The sequence below is a fragment of the Siniperca chuatsi genome, linkage group LG1 (assembly GCF_020085105.1).
Source record: "Siniperca chuatsi isolate FFG_IHB_CAS linkage group LG1, ASM2008510v1, whole genome shotgun sequence".
Taxonomy (NCBI): Eukaryota; Metazoa; Chordata; class Actinopteri; order Centrarchiformes; family Sinipercidae; genus Siniperca; species Siniperca chuatsi.
In genome coordinates, this window is record NC_058042.1 from 29,491,320 (window position 1) to 29,510,096 (window position 18,777).

Genomic DNA, 18,777 nt, shown 5'->3' on the forward strand with positions numbered 1-18,777 from the left:
GAAAAGGTCCATATACAAAAGAGGCTGTGAATTGCAAATCCAGTTGCCGGCTGTCCTTGCTCTCCTCTAATCTAATAATGTGATCCATCATTTCAGCAGCGACGGCTCTCCACCCCAGACATGGAAAAGAATCCCACAGAGGATTAGTATGAACATGTTTGCATATCCTTGCAGTCCTGAGAGGCTGCGTGGAACAAAATCACAAAAACATATTTATAATAATGTGTCATGTAATTCCAATGCATTTCCTGTGTTCAGGCCTTAAAAAACACCTTTTTGATTACATATTTCCAGACTAAACAGTTATTGGTTGTCAGTAACCTTCCAAACACTGCACTTGACATCCATAACCAGCACAGATGCTTTAAGGAAAGTAAGAAACATTTCAGGATGAAAAAAACCTGAAAAACTCTGTGTTTCCTGTTCAGTAGTGGCGCTGTTGGTTGAGGGATAGTCTGGTTGCAGAATCATCTATTACCCTGATGAGCCCGCAGCCCCTGAGCTACGACAGCACAGCCACACGATGAGCAAGACAGGCGACTGCCACTATTTGTGCCACTAAAGCATTCATCACACTAATTACCCATGGTGCCAAGCAGCTCCTGTAGTCCAGTGAAGCTTTGGCTGCTCGTTTGGAGTCAAGATGAGGTAGGGAAACCTCAGATGAGTCTAAACAGGTTGTCTCTATTGTGGCTCTCCTGCACATAATTAACTCAGCACCCCAGCAACTTGACAAATTGGAATGATGAATCTGGCCCATTTGAATAGATACAAATACATGATCAATCAAAATAGTGTTCTCAGTCTGAGGAAATGTGCTGCTGTGAAGGACAAAAGAAGTGTCTTTGCTTTGAATGACATTTGGTCCTGTGGTAGAAAAGTGAGAGGGTGTGGGTTTGTGTCTTTATTGTGTTTTTGCCTGTGAAAATGGAGAAGCAAGTCAGTGCAGGTGGTGCAGAGAACAGTGGCTGCAAAATCTCACCATTTCATCACTTAAATGCCAAATTAAAACAGTATACTGTCTCCAATTGCCCATGCATAATGCCTAAGGCATCTAAACTGTTTCCCAAATGCAGACAGATGCAAAGGGACAGTCTCTCTGAATTCATTTATGCCACCTGACCTTGAAAAGCACCAAGAAAGACTGTATGTTTTTGAGTTTCTGTGTCATTCAGACAAGCCTCCAACTGTTTGTTTCCCTTCTGGCCTTCACACAGCCGTTTTAACCAATGTAACATCCAGTAAATCACAACTTCCCAGCATCACCTCCCTGCAGTGGCCACGGATCAACAGATCAAGGACAAGGAAACTTCCTTGAAACACCAAATCCTGTCCTCCTTACAGTCATACGTTCACTGTTTCACTGCTGCTCACCAACCAGGGCAAGAAAAAACACTTAAGTAAATGAAACACAGCAATTGTTGAAACACTCAATTAAGCCTTAGATACACTGGAACCTCCACTCTTCAATAGGTGGGTCAAAAATGACACAAATTAGAATATTGTTTTTTGTTATAAATAAATATATATTATCTTCATAATTTTGCTCAAAATAATTATTTAAATTCCACACTAGCATTATTTTAAGTTTGTAATGTTTACTTGTAATTTTTATCATCAAATTATCAATCAAATATTAGAGTCTGTCTCTGTAAGTGATGCTACTTAGCTACTAAGCTAGCTAAACTAAGCTACTAAACCACTAAGTTATGGCAGCAGTTCATCCACATCTACAGTCATATAAGCATTTGAAGTATTGATGGTGCTTCATTAGTGACAGAAGGCAGTAATAATATACATAGTCTTTGTCTTTGTTTGTTTTTTTAACATTCTGGCTTATTTCACTATAAAGATTGTGTCTCCATTGTTGTATGTATTTTGATCATTTACACAGCTATGTAGGTTAATCTTGTGCCAGATAATGAGTTCTAGTCTGAGTGAGGTCAAAGGTTAAGTGGGGCTCTTTACAATCCCTACACTCCACCAGGATGTCTCTGTTCACAACTGGGAAGACCGTTGGTGGTGTGTTATCATTGCACACTGATCTGTAGCACAATTTGTCTCTCAAGCATGAAATTACCTCATGGTGAATGCTGCAGCGGCCCTGAAGGAGTCAATGGTCAGTGGTCTGAGGTTAATGAAAGGTGAGGGGCGGTCCAACGGTTACAGGTAGAGCAGTGGCTGAAGTGCACTAACCTAACTGACAAGTTATTGTTGCTCTCTGCCCAGGACCCTGCTTCGCAGCCTGAGAGATTCCAGCTTTGTTTCAAGGCTGCCAAGGTTAACAGCAAGGAGACAATCTACCTGCTCTGTTTACTGTCCGCCATCTGTTGTCAGATTTTTGAACATGGGAAGATGAACACGTTTTGCTGTAATTGTTCATTTCAAATTACATTTTGGTTACAAGTAACTGTTTAACGTCACTATTACTCTACATACACGTGATCGTCAAAGCAGTATTCTGACCTTTACTCAATTATAGTTTAACTTTGAATATAAAACATAAACCTCTTTGACATAAAACTATAACTTTCATAACTTTGTTGTAATCTTAAAGGCCCTAGTCAGCTAAAGTCGACTCTGTCATTTATGTTGCCGTGTACCAAACACAGCTGACTGACATCTTCCTCACTCTCCTCACTCTAGAGCGGGAAAGCTTACACTGTTAAGGCATGGTCTCATTACGTTTCCGTTCAACGAAATGTATTTATTTTATCTTATTTTATAATCTTAACCTAAGTATGTTCTGCGGTTCCCCCTCTTGTTTTCAAGGGGGTGACAGCCCCCTGGCTCTGCTCAGCCTGTTGGTTGTGTGGCGCCCAGGATATATGCCTGTGTGTTTGTCTCCCCTTTAGGTCCTGTTAGGCAAAGCGTGTGATCGTGCAACCGGCCAGTCTCCCAGCACGCATTTAAGATCAGCCGTCCCCGAGCTTTCTCTCTCTCACTCCCTTGCTGGCTCTCCCACATGCACTTCACCTTTGTTCTGTTGGGTTTGGTCTTGTTCTGGTTAGTTGTTTTACACCACACGACACAATATATTCACACATCCACTAACAAACACTACAATTAATAACCATCACACATATTACAGTAGTATGTGCTGTAGTTTGATTTTCCCATACAACCATGTGTTTCCTTAACTTTGTTGTAGCCTACAGGCCGGGTCGTCGTATTCCTGGATCTGCAAGCTCACTGAGGCTTTGCCAAACCGCTCGCAGGAGATATCCACTGGAGTATATGAGACAGGCTGCAGTGTACTTTTAGATCACAACCATTAATCTCATTAACACAATGAGCTTACACCACAGGCATTTACTCTAAATTCCAAGAATACTACTGCATTTTTCTAGAAGACCATAATGTACACCAAAAAAACACTCTCAATAATACTTTCACTCTGAACTATGTTTTCACTTAACTACTGCCAATTCTTTTACCAATTTCAAGATTATAAAAGTAAAATTTCAGCAAAGTGATATCATTCTGTGGTACTTTTGGGCCCTCCTGTATGTCTGTGTCCTTTTTAGGTTTCCTCCAGTAGACGAGCACAGAGGCTGCCGTTGACCCCATCTCTCTCACCTTGAACAGACCTGTGGTACTTTTACCGTATCTGTCCTAATATTAAACACTTGGTGGCTTCAACAGATAACCATATGGTACCCCTGGTTGGTTAGAGGGGGTAATGAGCTTAGCATATGTTTACGGAGCCACCTTGAAGCCTAAAACAATGCTGCAGATCTCTGAGCAGCAAGCCAGCGCTGCTTCCCACTGTGCTGTAAACAATCACATCCTGGTGGTCTTGCACACACAGCAGGTCTCTGCTGGCCATATTCTCCCACACTTTGTCTCCAATTAGCTAGCTTTCAGCTCCCCACATGTGATAAGTATTAAAGAGCACCAGATCACCAAAAACAGGAGGGATTTATCATCTTTAAACTCCCAAATCTGTGATTAATGTTAACTGGACGTGTCACTAGATAGGATGAATTAAACTGTGGAGGAATGCATCATCCCCATCCAGTGTGGTAAACACTTTAGCCTTGACCTTCCACTGTTGATCGGTCTTGGACGTCAGCCGTGTGTTTTGTTAGCAGGCAGAGCAGAGCTTGTTTTGTGTGTGAGCAGTCACTGGATGGCTGCAAAGCTGGCCGTCTGGAAGAACGTGACAGCACACTCAGCCTCAGGACTCACTGAGCATGAGTCAACAGTGAAATGACCATGCAGACATTTTCACATGGCTACCAAGAGCCTCCATGAACATCAAGATAATTTCATCTCTGAATACAAAAAATGGACAGGAATTAGACTTAGTGACACTGGTGCAGAAATACATCAGGAGCTAAAAGTAGCACAGTATTTGGAGACACAGATAGCACAGGGACAAGAGGACAACACTGTCCATATGACCTTATTAAGTGTTTAATTTGTTTAATTTCTAGGTGCAATCATGCATTGTGATGTGCAGTAGGTTGCAGCTGTAAGTTAGTGCAGCTGTGTTATACTGTCTATATTATAAAACAACATATTATAAAGCATTACTTGCAACTAGTAGGAGGCATACACACATACTTTATTTTTAAGTATATATTTTAAATGTTTATATATTGTTGATGGTAGTGGGTGTGGATAAGATTAGACTAATATCTAGATTTCATATTGATTTTAAACATATGACACGTGGCTGTGCAAAACACTCATTATTTTTATGGATTTGGTGATTATTAAAATCTCGTAATACCACTTAGTACTTCAAGAGGCAGTATAGCTTAGGCCTCCCCTGTAGATCCAGCTGGGAGATGTGTTCGAGCGGCGAGTTCACTACGCTACACATGCTCTCTTAGCTTTTTTTTAGTCTAATAAATACATAAAATAAACTCACAAAATGTCAAGAAAGGAAATATTCTTTCAGAAATTTCAGAAAAATACAACCGTACACCTTCTGAATTCAAGTTTCTCTTTTTCACCAAACTAAAACCAGCTTAATCGCCTCATCGTAAAACACTTCATTCAAACACCACAGAAACTAAATAAAACTCACCAAAACCATCTGGGTTAGTCTTTCCACTGTTCCAACAATCACCAACTCTGGTTTGGTCGAAATAAATCCTTAATTCACAGAGTCAGATGTCAAAAATATTCTGGCTGTACACGCCGTCTCTGCCTCTCTGATGCACCACCTCCCTCTCGCTCCTCTCCCGCGTGACGCCTCTCCTGTCCCCGCCTGAACCAGTCTTCCTCAACCCCGGAGTTGGCTCCTGGTAGGAGCCTCTGTAAATCACCTCGGTACTGTATTCTCTGTCGACAAACTGGCCTCCCGGTCTGGCCGTGTTCACTGGGAGGCTGCTGAGCCCGGTACTGTTGCCCGCTCGCTTGGCTCCGGTTCTGGTGCCCATTCCGGCACCCAACAGCATCCCTGCTTAACTATAGTAGGGGCAGTGATGAAAAACAGTAACACAATATCCTAGTTTTCTCTTTTTGGTCAAATTGTAATTAACTAGATGTAACATAAGTGTCAAAATCAATTCAAGTAATACATTTCTCTTTTACTAAAAGTTATTTTTACATCTGCAAATTGTTAAATATAATATTTTGCATTCAAATCAAAAAAGTGGACTATATGGTCAGATTACATCCTTATAATTACAACCAAAAAAATGAATGAGACAAACAGAGAAAATAATATTATTCCTTCCCTGCTAACCAAAGATTGTGCGTGGCTTCACATTTATTCCTTTTATGATGCAGCCGTTTCTGAAAAAATCATTACGGACATAAAAAAAAAAACAGTAGTCACATTTGAAAAACATACAGAAAAAAGTCCAATTACATAAAATCACAGTCAGGATTGATATACTGCAACAGAGATGTGAGGGGAGAAATGAATTAAACATACTGTTCATATACTGTATGTCTGATTAATTAGAAATGCCGTAGATTTATCTCCTCGAGCCAATGTAAGTCGTCCAAGTCTAGTGCAGCCTGTGGTATAAGATCATTTTACTGTATAATTTACTGATGACACTAGGTGGCATCAAATTACTGCAGTTAGGATCTGCTGCTTCCGTGTCTGATGCACTCCTCATGTGAGACTAATAAAGTGGGAGCTAAAGTATGTTCTCTCGTTTCATTTCAGAGTATACGCCGGAGACCATGGCACGCACACAAACACACAGAGAGAAGACAAGCAGAAAAGATTAGGGGAAGGTGAGCACTCACTCCACACTCAGCAATGTGTAACAACAGCAACCCGACAGACATCCAACCGGAGCCCCTTGCTGCTGCTCCCAGACCAGCTTCTCCCCGCGTAAACCCCGCCCCAAACACACACGTCACCGAGTCACAGGCCGTGACGTGTGGACGCACCACTCTCCTCCTCCGTCCCGGAGCAAAGCATCATCAAATCATCATCCATCACCCTCTTTCTCTCTCTCTCTCTCTCTCTCTCTGTCTTTTTAATGTAACTTCTGACTGATCGGGAGAGCAGGGAGCGTCTGGCGACTAGGCTACATCTCTGATGAAGGATCTGCTCGCATCTGTTTAAAGCTGGACATACAGGACAGAAAGGATCAGATTGTATATTTTTTTGGGGATAACGCTTTCCTCCGTGGATTTTGGCTCAGTGTTGTCTGTCTTTATTTTCCCTCTGTGGATGTTATAGTGCATTATCTCGGTCTGAATGACGCTTTCTTTTTGGATTTCCACCGCGCCGAAGCTGTTTCTGGGTGACTGCCCATTCTTTACTTGTGAAGTCGCGCGTTATAATTATATCGCCGTTATCTTACGAGCTCTATTCGCAATTTGAGGTGTAACTTGTATTTAATTTTGTAGTCAAACAATGCGGCAGTTTCCTTGAATGCGCATTAGTGGGCCAATTCATGCAGACAAATCGTGTGCGTTAATTAAAGCGTAAAAAGAGGAAAGTTGGGCGCGCAAAGTTTTGGAGACGGTCGATATGGCTATGGTGGCGTGGAGAAACACCGAGGGGGTCGGGGACACTCAGGGGACCCTCTCCTCCCCGGTGTCCCAGGTCGCACCTCTGTCTCTGCCCGGGGAGCTGACGGGACACATGAACCCGGCGTCCTCTCTGGAAATACCCCCGGCAGCAGCAGCACTCCAGGGCGCACCGCCGCCTAATCCGTCCAGCACCACCACCGCGACCACCACCACCAACAATAACAACACGTCCTCTTCCTCCTCCTCCTCCTCGTCCATGGACAAACACCAGAGCCAGCAGATCGAGTGCATCGTGTGCGGGGATAAATCCAGCGGGAAGCACTACGGACAGTTCACATGTGAGGGATGTAAGAGCTTCTTTAAACGCAGCGTCAGGAGGAACCTGTCCTACACCTGCAGGGCCAACAGGAACTGTCCCGTAGACCAGCACCACCGCAACCAGTGCCAGTACTGTCGCCTCAAGAAATGCCTCAAAGTCGGCATGAGGAGGGAAGGTACGGGCTGGCGTCCTCCTCTTGTTGCTATCGGTATTATCACATCATATTATCCAGCACTACACGGTTCAGGACACTGTTCAGTGTCATATAATGCTCTCTATTTATTGACATTATTTTCTTTTACCACATTTCTGTCTCTGTAGCTACACTGCTATAAATTTAGTGCGTGCTACATTTGTTTAGCTAGTGTCTACATAGGCTAATTTCTTCCTGGACACGGCCATTTGTGTTGCCTTTGTCTGGTCCGTGGCATTGTAGAGATATTTTCTCCGTCTATTTATATTCTGTTCATATTAGACTATTTGTCTCGAATGTCTCTATGCTATCTATACTGTCTAGCCTGCGTGATACTACAGCGATAATGTTCTAGCTAGCATCTTGTAGCATGTTTAATATATTATTGTTGCTATTCGCCCGCTTTATGTCGGTCCTACATGGCCATTGTGTGGCTGAAACAGCCCGAAGCTCCTATAAATGTCACATGTCCAAATTCGACAGTAATTTTTGGCTTTTTTTTCCCGTTTAAATTGTAGCCTTCAAGTGCGTGACGTTTTTGCTAGATAATGTTTGCGCATGTGGACAGTGTGTGTGTGTGAGTGTGTGTGTCTGCACGTATTCATTATGCATGTTGGTCGTACAGGCCCAACTGTAGCCTACTACTGCTTCCAAAATAACTGACATTTGAGAGTTATAAGAACAGTTGTATTGTAAATTTGAATAAAGCTGAATACAGATTTCACCACCAAAAATGAAGGAGAAAAAAAAAAAAACTGAGGCCAAGGGGGCTACTATCAAAGCGGGTACAGGCGAAGTTACTCGCCAGAAAGTAAGCTAATGTTAGAGGTAATGAGTTCATATATTTTTTAACAATTTTAAATAAAATAAGACCCTTCAAAGACCCACAAACACACTGAAAAATCTCGTACGCCATTATCTGCAGGTCGTGGCCTAGAAACAGATTCCCGAGTATCGAAGTGAATGTGACATTTCTTTCCAGGAGCTGTCTAAAACTGTTATTCATGTCCATTTCTGAAGAGCTAGTCCACCATAGGCTACCGTTGGCCGTAGAAATGAACTATAATGGCTAAAAGACTACTAGGAGGCCTATGTGTGTGTGAGTAGGCCTTAAGTGTGTGTGCGTGTGTGTGTTTAAGATGTTCTCTTGTTTTAATTGACATATCTGTTAGGCTATTTCACAAAACGCCCCCTGCATGTAACAGTTTTTCTTTAAATGTCATCTGGGTTGACATTTCTGCTGTTTTTCGTTGCAGCTGTCCAGAGAGGCAGACTCCCTACGCAGTCTTATCACGGCCAGTTTGCGCTGACAAACGGAGACCCTCTACAGTGTCATTCCTATCTCTCGGGATACATCTCCCTCCTGCTGCGGGCCGAGCCCTACCCGACCTCCAGGTTCGGCTCTCAGTGCCTGCAGAGCAACAACCTCATGGGTATAGAGAACATCTGTGAGCTAGCGGCGCGGATGCTCTTCAGCGCCGTGGAGTGGGCCCGCAACATCCCTTTCTTCCCGGACCTGCAGGTAACGGACCAGGTGGCCCTGCTCCGCCTCACCTGGAGCGAACTGTTCGTCTTGAACGCCGCCCAGTGCTCCATGCCCGTCCACGTCGCCCCGCTGCTCGCCGCCGCCGGCCTCCACGCCTCCCCGATGTCCGCGGACCGGGTGGTGGCCTTCATGGACCACATCCGGGTCTTCCAGGAGCAGGTGGAGAAGCTCAAGGTGCTGCACGTGGATTCAGCAGAGTACAGCTGCATCAAAGCCATCGTGCTGTTCACCACAGGTAAACTCTGTTTCCCTACATCCAAACATGGAGGCCTGGGTGGCTGCAATGTGTTTTTAGCAGAAGCTTGCATTGTGTGATGTAGGCTGGTAAGCTAAATCAAAGGATATCCAGTCAAACAGCCACCAGTACGAACTAAATAAGAATCTGGTTAAATAAAACAGCACTCTATAGTAGACTGCATCTTTGGAAAACAAAAGGTGGATGAGCTATGACCATTTTGATTTTCAAGAAAAGCGTTACTTATAAAAGACCGTAACGGAAACGACCATCAATTAGGCCTAAATAAAAGATATGGTCAGAAAACGAATGTTTGATGATGATGGTCTGAACATCGGTGGGAAATAAAAAAGCTGGTTTAAACCCCTAAAAATTCTTTAACAGAAATGTGTCGTTTTCAAGGAAAACAACGAATGCCTCGTGCTTCAGAACATTTCTTAAATCTCCCGAAAAGCGCATTTTTAGGGTTAAGGCTTATGTTCCGTTAAAGCTAGGATAAGGGTCCGTTTATGGTCTTCCTCGTTTTACTGTAAAAAAAAAAAAAAAAATAAGAAAAAAGGGGGGGAAAATTTTTTTCAAAAAAATCTAAAAACAAAAACGTATTTAATGTTAAACATATATTTTCCTACAAATTTCAATTGGATGCATTTAACATTTGACAGCATCTAATATTTTATTCCATTGTGGCGCATCAGCAAAGTCCTATAAACATCGACTGTTTTGTCTTATTGGCTAGTTTATTTTAAGCCCCAAGCAGAAAGCAGTTAAATTAACTGAAGTTAATTTGTAGGCTTTCAATTTTGCCTTTATTTATTATCAAATAATGAATAAATTAATTAAATAGGAGAAATGTTTATTTTTTAATCTAATTATTACCATCGCTTTAAACATGAATTACCCCCCCAATAAAAATGCAAAGAGATGTATTTATTTTTGTGATATCTTTAAATTGTTACACCTTTGAATTTGGCTTACAACTAAATTCTTTCATAAAAGAGCTTTACTGAAACAAGTGAAGCTGTGGGTGTGCACCACACTGCACAACCCACACTAGTTATTTCAGAGCCTTAGAATAAGAGTCAGAAGGATGTTTGACGGCTGTATCGTGAACAGGACCAAAAGGATGAGTGGCAGCAGAGTAAAAAATAAAAAAGTTCTCCTAGGTCTATTTTAGTCCCCATGAGCACATCTGAGCACGTGTCTTTAAACTGGGACACAGAGACCGTTCTTTAACCCCTGCTGCCATCCGGCCTGCAGCGTTACAGTACAAACTGAGGGGTGTGCTGTGTGTACAAATACTACATACAGCTGATACTGTTTCCTTATTTCTTGTTCTGAACATCATTTTTTAGCTTTGATGAGAGCAATAGCGCCATCTTTGATCCCTGATGGCCTGGGATTGATGAGCTATCAGTTTATCTCAATAACATGGGGATTTTTTTCTTCATGCTGTTGTGTTTTCACCACAGCACTGATTCTCATTGACACCTTTGAGCTTGTACATTATTACCTGACCATGTCTGACTGACTGATTTATTGTTAAATATTGTTGACGGGGATGTTATATGTACCCGCTTTACTGTTCTGTTACCATCTCACCCAGATTTACTCAGATCCGCTTATTATATGATAATAAACTTTTTGAAGCCAGCCACAAATGCTTTAATGCCTTGATCAGCAATGTAGTAAGTAAATAGTTTCAAGTAAAAGCAAAAACTTTCCAGCAAAACCGTAATGTTTTTTTAATCTGCAATAATCCATTTGTTTCTGGTGGTTTTTTGCCTTGTGATAATCGTAGTTCACTTGTATTTATATGTGTATATAGTGTTGTAGTCACTCTGTGCTATCATAGTTAAATACCTGCAACATTAAACTATTCCTCATTTTTGCTGGCAGTCCTGTCGATGCCTGGTTGAACCGATGGTCTTGACCGCTTCTTCTCCTGCTTGATTTTTGTTTCGCTGTCGTTTTCTCTGTCTGTAGATGCTTGTGGTCTGTCGGACGTGGCCCATGTGGAGGGTCTGCAGGAGAAATCCCAGTGTGCTTTAGAGGAGTATGTGAGGAGCCAGTATCCCAACCAGCCTAACAGGTTTGGGAAGCTGCTACTCCGCTTGCCTTCCCTCCGCACCGTCTCTTCTTCTGTCATAGAGCAGCTTTTCTTCGTCCGTCTGGTGGGAAAAACCCCCATAGAAACTCTGATAAGGGACATGCTGCTGTCCGGAAGCAGCTTCAACTGGCCTTACATGCCTGTTCAATAGAGGAAAAAGCTACAGTGGTGCTACTACGGTCAGGAAAGATGCCACACCTCAAATTAAGTCATTTCAGTGCGGCAAAAAATCTCTGTTGCTTCGAACAAGGAAAAACACTGCCAGTGGAATGAAACAATTACAGGCATGTCCAATGTTAAAAATGATCTCAATTTGGAATTTTTCTTATACCAACAACATAATCTTGATACCAGAGGAGTGATCTGCCTTATTCAGCATTGTGTCCCTATGAGTCTAGAAAGGTCCCTGAAATAAATTAACCATTTTGCCGACGCTAAACGATTTGACCCCACTGGCAGAATTTTTTACCTGTTCAAAGAGTAACAAATGTTTCATGAGATGAAATGACTGGTTATGATAGACGTTTTTTGCAGTGTGGCTACCACTCACAGTCTATGATTTTTGGGATAACAAACAATATTTATTGGACCCTGTGTGTATATTTATGGTGCTTGTAAATTATGTTTTGGTTCCTTTTTTAAATGTTTTACGTATTTTTGCCCCGGCCAGTGAGAAAACTGCAGGGATTGTCTTGTGTCGATCTGTTTTTTTGTTTTCGTTTCATACCTTCCAGACATGGCACTTTGGACTAAAGGAACATTTCAGAAAGATTTAACACAGGTGTTTGAAACCCAACATCATCATAACTTTGTGTACAGACAGAATGGTGAGATTAATGCTCTGTTTTAGTTACTTTGGACTCTTATTCTATTTGCATTATCGACATACAAAGAATGAGAAGAAAAAGAGCAAAAAATGTTTGGAAAATGCACTTCTCACAATCAGTGTTAGGTTGCGCCAAGTAATGCATTACTCCTTTCATAGGTAATATCATTACTTTCTTACATTAATATTTCCTTAAATATTTTAGTTAATACTTCCTGGCAGATGTAATTATTTCCTCTTGCCATAATGCTTCATTTCTACTCTTTTTGCCTTCTAAAAACAATATTTAAAAACGTTTTTTTTTCTCTTTTGAATGATCATAAACTCGAGAACATCATGTTTATTTCTCATCAAATTACTGAATTTTGCCACTCAGAGAAATTCATCTTTTCTCATCTAAACTGAGACATGATGACAAGGCTAATTATGGCAAAAATAGATAAGATAGGAGGCTGAATGTTAGATAGCTGTATACGTTACTCTGATATTTTTATATTTCAAGTCAAAATTGTATTCTTTTGACTGATAACTTGTTACGGGGAAAAGTAATGACATTACTGGATTAATGATGAATGCATTACCAAACACTTCTGATTCATGCGTGTTTCCAGGTCTTTTACACTGACTGTCTCAGAGAGATTTTAAGAGCACTGGGTCCGATGTATATGTAACTACAGTTTCTTAATGGGATAAATACACAACTTCCCAGGTCAAGTAACAAATGTATTTCATTATAATTCATGCATTTATGAGCCCAGGCCGCTTAATGGCACAATAGACCACTGCAGGGTATTGCTGAACTGAAAGCGTGTGTGTATGCATCTGTGCTTGTGTGTGTGTGTGTGTATGAGAGAGAGAGAGGTGTATTTGTGTTTACTTCTTTTTGACAACCACTCTGATGTACTGTGAAAGCATATTGGTAAACATATTGGTACCATATTAAATTATAACTCAAGATTTATAAATAAAGTGTATTTGGTTTATTTTACCATTTCAATTCTATGTGGTTCATGACACTCGCAGAAGAAGAAAAACAATGTGTGTTTACATGAGTTTATGCACCGAAACTGAGTAAGGAAGTGAAAGCAGAGCTGTCTGGTGTTCTGGAGCCGGTTTCTGACTGTAATATTGTCACTAATCAGACATTCTAATCAAACTAATTGCCTCCCATTGACAGACCTTATGTGTGTGTCAAAATGTATTTGAATTTGCCTTATTTGAAGACCTGCTGCAGGAAAACATGTAACTTTTCTCCTGCAGTTATGCTACACTGGGCTTCATCAGGCAGTTAACCAACTGAAACGTATTTAAAATGTTGCCAAAACGCACAACAAACAGCACACACACTGCTGGCCCTGCCTGCCAGATGTATTTATTTTCATTTTAAAGATGCAAGGTTTTGGATTTTGTATTGGAGTGTGACATCGTACTCTTTTAACAATTATTGGACCAAATAAATTCTTTGCATATTAATCATCAAGTGTATAAAAAGACTGAAACAACCATCAAAACACACAAAAATGAATCCGTTCTTATAGGGAGTAGACCAGAAATACACAAATAGTGATATAGTAGGAAACTATATGGTGTAACCTCCAGTTATACAATGCAGTAGAAGTCTATTTTCATGTAAATTAAACCAGTTTTTACTACTTGACCCTAATTTAACACCTCTTTACAAACTTTTTTTTTCTCTTAAGGGTTCTATTAATTCATAAAGGTGGAGTCTGAAAGTCTGCATAAGACAAAAAAAAAAGCAGAATGGAATTATAATCGCGTCTGTGTTGCCAGATTGCGGAGGACAGAGAGGATTAAAGCAGCTTCTTTGCTTCTTAGTGGACAGAGAGCTAATGAGGGGCCCCTGAGTGCTCTGTCACAACAGTTTACCCTGAGGACGGCCCCTGGGTGTTGTGGCCAAAGGGCCAACATAAAACAATGGAGCATTTTCCCACACACATACAGGTCCAAAAGAAGAAAATGCCGAGGAGTATGTAGGGTGCAATGGAGGAGGAACATTCAGTTCAGGCTGAGATCTGCAAGCAGGAGAATTACCAGCACCGTTACTCAAATGGATTTTAATTTGCTTCCGTATTTACGTCAGTTTTCTAAGATTGGTCCAAGTCATAACTAAGAGCACCGCGTCTCTGTTGTTTGCGGGGAACTCAGTCATTACGCAGCATGGTTTGGATTTAACCAATCAGCTTTCAGGAATGAACGTGTGTAGCCAATCAGATCACGCTTAAGAATTTTCTTTTAAATATTCATGTTCGTCATGTCAAGTGAGGACTGACTATTCAACCTGGAGGCTCAAGCCCACAGGAAGCTTTGCTAGCAGAATGTTTACACATTATTTTTATTTTTTTTGTTTACAAGTAGGCTTAATAGAAAACACCTAATAACACATTAAATGTATCTAATTAAATATTCATCTGATAATGTTCCACCCAAGTATTCTTCTTCAGTGCTTTTTTTTGTGGGGTGATGAAATGTAGGCTACCTTTTGCGCTGTCACTAATATTGAATATCACATTATTTGAACCTTGTTACAGGATGTGTTGACACTTCTCAAAAAAATCCTGAAAAACGGGAAAAATAATACTTTAGGATTGAACAAGAAATGATATGCCGTCCAATGTACAGTAGGCTATACATGTACTGTCATTAGTTGTGTAGCATCCCAGCCGCACGCTCCCCAGCTGTTCCTGTTAGCTGCGGGCCCACACGTCAGTGCGCAGGGACCAAACGGGAGGAGCCACGTGGATTTGCGTGCTAGGCTGTAGGGGCCTGTGTGTGAGCTTTCACAGCAGAGTTGTGAAATAAATCAGCCATTCAATGTAATCATGACAATTACATCTGAATGTTAATAAATGAAATGGTGGCCGCCCTACTGTAGTTTATTTGTGATGTTAAATAAGTGCTGACTGCAGCTTGTGAAGCCGTTTCAATGGCATGCTTTAAACCCATAATTATCACTCTCAAATGTATAATGATGCCGAACGGGGTTCATAATTCCCCCCCAAAATCTAATTTCAACACCATTACGTTGCCTGGATATATTTTAGAAACACTGTAATAAATAAATACGCGATTATATAAGTGAATCCAGAAGAGTTTCAAAGAAAATAGGTTTGGGATCATTCTTGGATTGAAGTGAAACCGGGCAACAGAAAGCTGCTCAGTTTTCCTCTCGTGTAGCAGCCGGCCCATGCGCAAAAAGGAAAATAAGAAACAGGAAAAAAAAAAAAGTCACTTTTATCAAGTTCTTCTTTTGCACACAGCGACGGTGCAGCTTTACAAATAGACATGCTGAACGTATGCTGTTGTTGGGACTTTTCTTTGAAAAGCCATCGATAGATGAGGAAAATCCACATAGTCCGTTCTTATTTTTCTCTTGTGTTCCTGATATTTTAAAAAATACGTTTCACTGGTTTGGTTGAGTTGAATGGCTTATTGAGGGCTTCACGTCTGGTAAAACGTAATAAATAAGCGCTGGTGATTATTTCAGAGAAGCTCCCGCTCCTGAGCAAATTGTAAATCTTTGTGATGAGAGTTGTGGCTTGAAATATAGTCTGCTTAATATTTGATAACTCACTTCTAGATTATTACACCGTTTTCAAGATCTCAGTTGAAAACGTAGTACACTGTAATAAATCTCCAGTTCCGATACATTCTAGATAAACAGCTTCATTCCTCCCTCAGCAACGCTTTGCCAGCTCTGCTGCAATCGTTTGTCATCCAAAAAGCCAGCATTTTTTCATTTCCTCACATTTTTAATTTAGTTTTGTATTGTGATTATTTTCAGAGATTAAAAAAAACAAACAAAACGATTTTAACATGGTTGTCTCAAGTTTCTACTGTGAAAAGCAAGTCTGAATGAAAAAGGAATCTTGTTTTCATAATGAAACATTCAAAATGCATTAAAAAGCACGATTCAGTAGGCCAGCTGTTAACAACAAAGCGCAATTCTGGGAATGAATAATTATTAAAAAAAAGGAGCTTTATTTTCAGAGCAGGAAAACAACAAGCCAATAGAAAATTTCAATATTTCAACATATTCCTACAGTGACCCAGGGTGCGTGTGAGCGTTTGGGCCCAAAGAAAAAATGTGAATCTTACTTGATGGCTTTTTATCTCCATAAATCCTTTGATATTGACTACAGAGCGGAATTATATTTGATAAGGCATCTTTTTAATGTGTCCTATAGATTTTCATTTTATTGTATACGATCCTGGATCTCTTCACATGTATTTATTAACTTACTGACTGACTTAGGTAGACCTATTTGTTTCTTATTCTGCGCTTTTATTGTGGTGAATGGAAAGGTTGCAAAGCGCCGCAGTCCGGAACTTTGCTGGCTGCTGGAGGCTGCAGTGACTTCACTTCACGCCTTTAATCAAACTCACCACAGACATGAAGCTAAAACAACCAGAATCCTCTTTTCTCAAAATCACATCAAGTCAGATTCTACCGCGAGGTTTTCACTTCTACGCGACTCTACACATACGCTTACAGAACAGCCGCATGGAATATTGCGGAAGTCGACCAAACTTCACGTATGCATGTTGCTCTGGTGTCCCTGAGCGACCTCATTGTTTTGAAAGTGTTGTTATTGTGAGATGCTGGAGAACTAAAAACTCTCTCATTGCTCCATCTGTCTGGAAGCTGGCATTGAACGGACCTGCAGGCTGAAACATCATTTGTGCGGAAAGCCTGTTCAAAACATGGAAACCTCATCAGATCAAAGGAAAATCTTCTTTAATCTTTTACAGGTGACCAATAGCTCCACTTGACAATTACTAACTTAATTTTTGTCATTTAATTGCATACTGGAAATACTTGAATTGCATTTGCCCAGACTTCATCCATCATGTGTTTTTTTTTACTCTGGTCTGTGAATTAGCTGAGGTCAGACTCGAACCCTAATTCCGCCATCCTTCTGTCCATCTCCATCTATCTATCTGGGCAAATCCAAGCTGCTGGCAAAAGAGAACATGGTCTTTCTCTCTTCCTTTATTCCCCTTGTCCCCAAATTGTCCTTTTAATCCTGTTCTATGTGTCTGACTGACATCACGCCACTATGGCTCCCTGCTCTGGTGTCTTGAAGCTGATGGCATGAACCAAGAGGTTCCCCTGGCTCCTTCCAGTGCCCTTTGACCCCGGGGCTGCCCTTTCCCTGACACTGGCTAAACAGAAGGGGGATATGATGGAGGTGAGATGCTCAGGGGATGATGAGCTGCAGCATCACGCCACCAAACTCTGATACAGTCACCGGATTTCATGTAATTTCTCAAAACTTCAAAACCTTGAGATTGAAAATGCGTATTAATCCTAGAGCCATCATCTTTAAAGAAACATTGATATCAAAGGCTCCCTGAAAATATTACATCTTTGTGTTGTTTTATATGTGGCTCATTTTTCCCTCACGTGAATAATGCACATTTACACTCAGGGAAGACGAAGCTACGGCGAGTGCCACGCCTCAGCGAGCCCGTCTGATGCTCATGGAAACAAATTCTTAAAAGCAGTGAATATGGGAGGAAGGCTGTCTGCCGAGGAGCCCCCTCGTAAAACATTTCAGCGACCAAGGAGGGGGAAAAACGCACCAATCAACTCAAGGACTGTACAAAGAGCGGTCTGTTGTTGCTAAGAGACAGATGCAGAATAACCTCCATGAGAAACCTGACCATGACCCTTCCTCCTCCTCCTCCTCCTCCTCCTCTGCCTAAACAGTCTCTCCCTCTCCTACCCAATTACTACTGAACATTAAAGCCCACCTCTGTCACATTAAAGCTGAAAGGCAGGGAGGTGGAGGGGGTGGGGTTTGTCTAAGAGCAGTAAGAAGCTGCACAGAAGATTTTGGATTATTCCTTAAAGCAAAAACAAACCAGCATTCGTCTTTTTTGACATGAGCGAATGAATCTGGTTTGGGTGCAGCAGACATGGAGGGTTGACGGTGGTGTGTGTTATGCAGGCTGGTGGATGGGTGGAGTTTGGGATGGATGAGAAGAGGGCGGGGGTGGGCAGAGGGAATCTGTCAGACGAATGAGAAGATGAAGATTTGACAGAGAGGTGACAGAGAGTTCAGCTTATACCAGGCTTGTCGATTTGTGCGTTTGCGGCTGACAGGTGGAATCCCAGGGGCGCATCTGTCACTGCGTCGGCTGCCAGGCCCGGCCACACCACCACCACAGGAGACACCCATGGGCGGGGATATGCTACAGACAGAGGCACCTGATTGGCCTAGCCCGGCAGCCCGGCCTCCCAGTCAGAGCCTAGATTAAGCTTTATTGTGCACAAAAAGCATGTTAATCCCCGAATAATACATTGCTATCAGTGATCTGTTTTAATAGCACGATCGAAACAAACTTCCTGGAAGGGTATTAATCTGACATGTGAAATAGTATTTTTTTTTGTTTGTTTGTTTGTTTGTTAATACGTACCGTCTCAGCAGTGCATGTGACTCTGAAAAGCACAGTGCTGAGAGGGCCTCTGCTGTTGCTAAGATCCATTAAGATGCAAATCTTCCTTATTGAAAAGTTAGGGTTTTTTTTTTTACTGAACGGCAACTGGGGCAAAAGGAAAAATCATACTGGGAT

At 41.5% G+C, this 18,777-nt stretch overlaps 1 protein-coding gene and 1 long non-coding RNA gene across 3 annotated transcripts; one reads left to right on the plus strand and one right to left on the minus strand.

The window, feature by feature from the left end:
- Positions 1–4,833: 4,833 nt before the first annotated feature.
- Positions 4,834–6,305, minus strand: LOC122878605. Its single transcript, XR_006378515.1, has 2 exons — positions 6,217–6,305; positions 4,834–5,421 (listed from the first exon to the last, which is right to left on the minus strand). It is a non-coding gene; the product is annotated as an uncharacterized LOC122878605 (long non-coding RNA).
- A 156-nt stretch (positions 6,306–6,461) lies between these two features.
- On the plus strand, positions 6,462–13,177 carry LOC122878597 (COUP transcription factor 2-like). 2 transcript variants are annotated; one of them, XM_044201536.1, is made up of 3 exons: positions 6,462–7,481; positions 8,723–9,247; positions 11,231–13,177. In XM_044201536.1, exons 1-3 carry the CDS (start codon positions 6,953–6,955, stop codon positions 11,503–11,505), a joined length of 1,329 nt encoding a protein of 442 aa, XP_044057471.1. In that variant the 5' UTR covers positions 6,462–6,952; the 3' UTR covers positions 11,506–13,177. The 2 variants fall into 2 exon arrangements, with proteins under 2 accessions (XP_044057471.1, XP_044057480.1); XM_044201545.1 differs by having other exon boundaries at positions 6,465–7,448.
- The last annotated feature ends 5,600 nt before the right edge of the window (positions 13,178–18,777 follow it).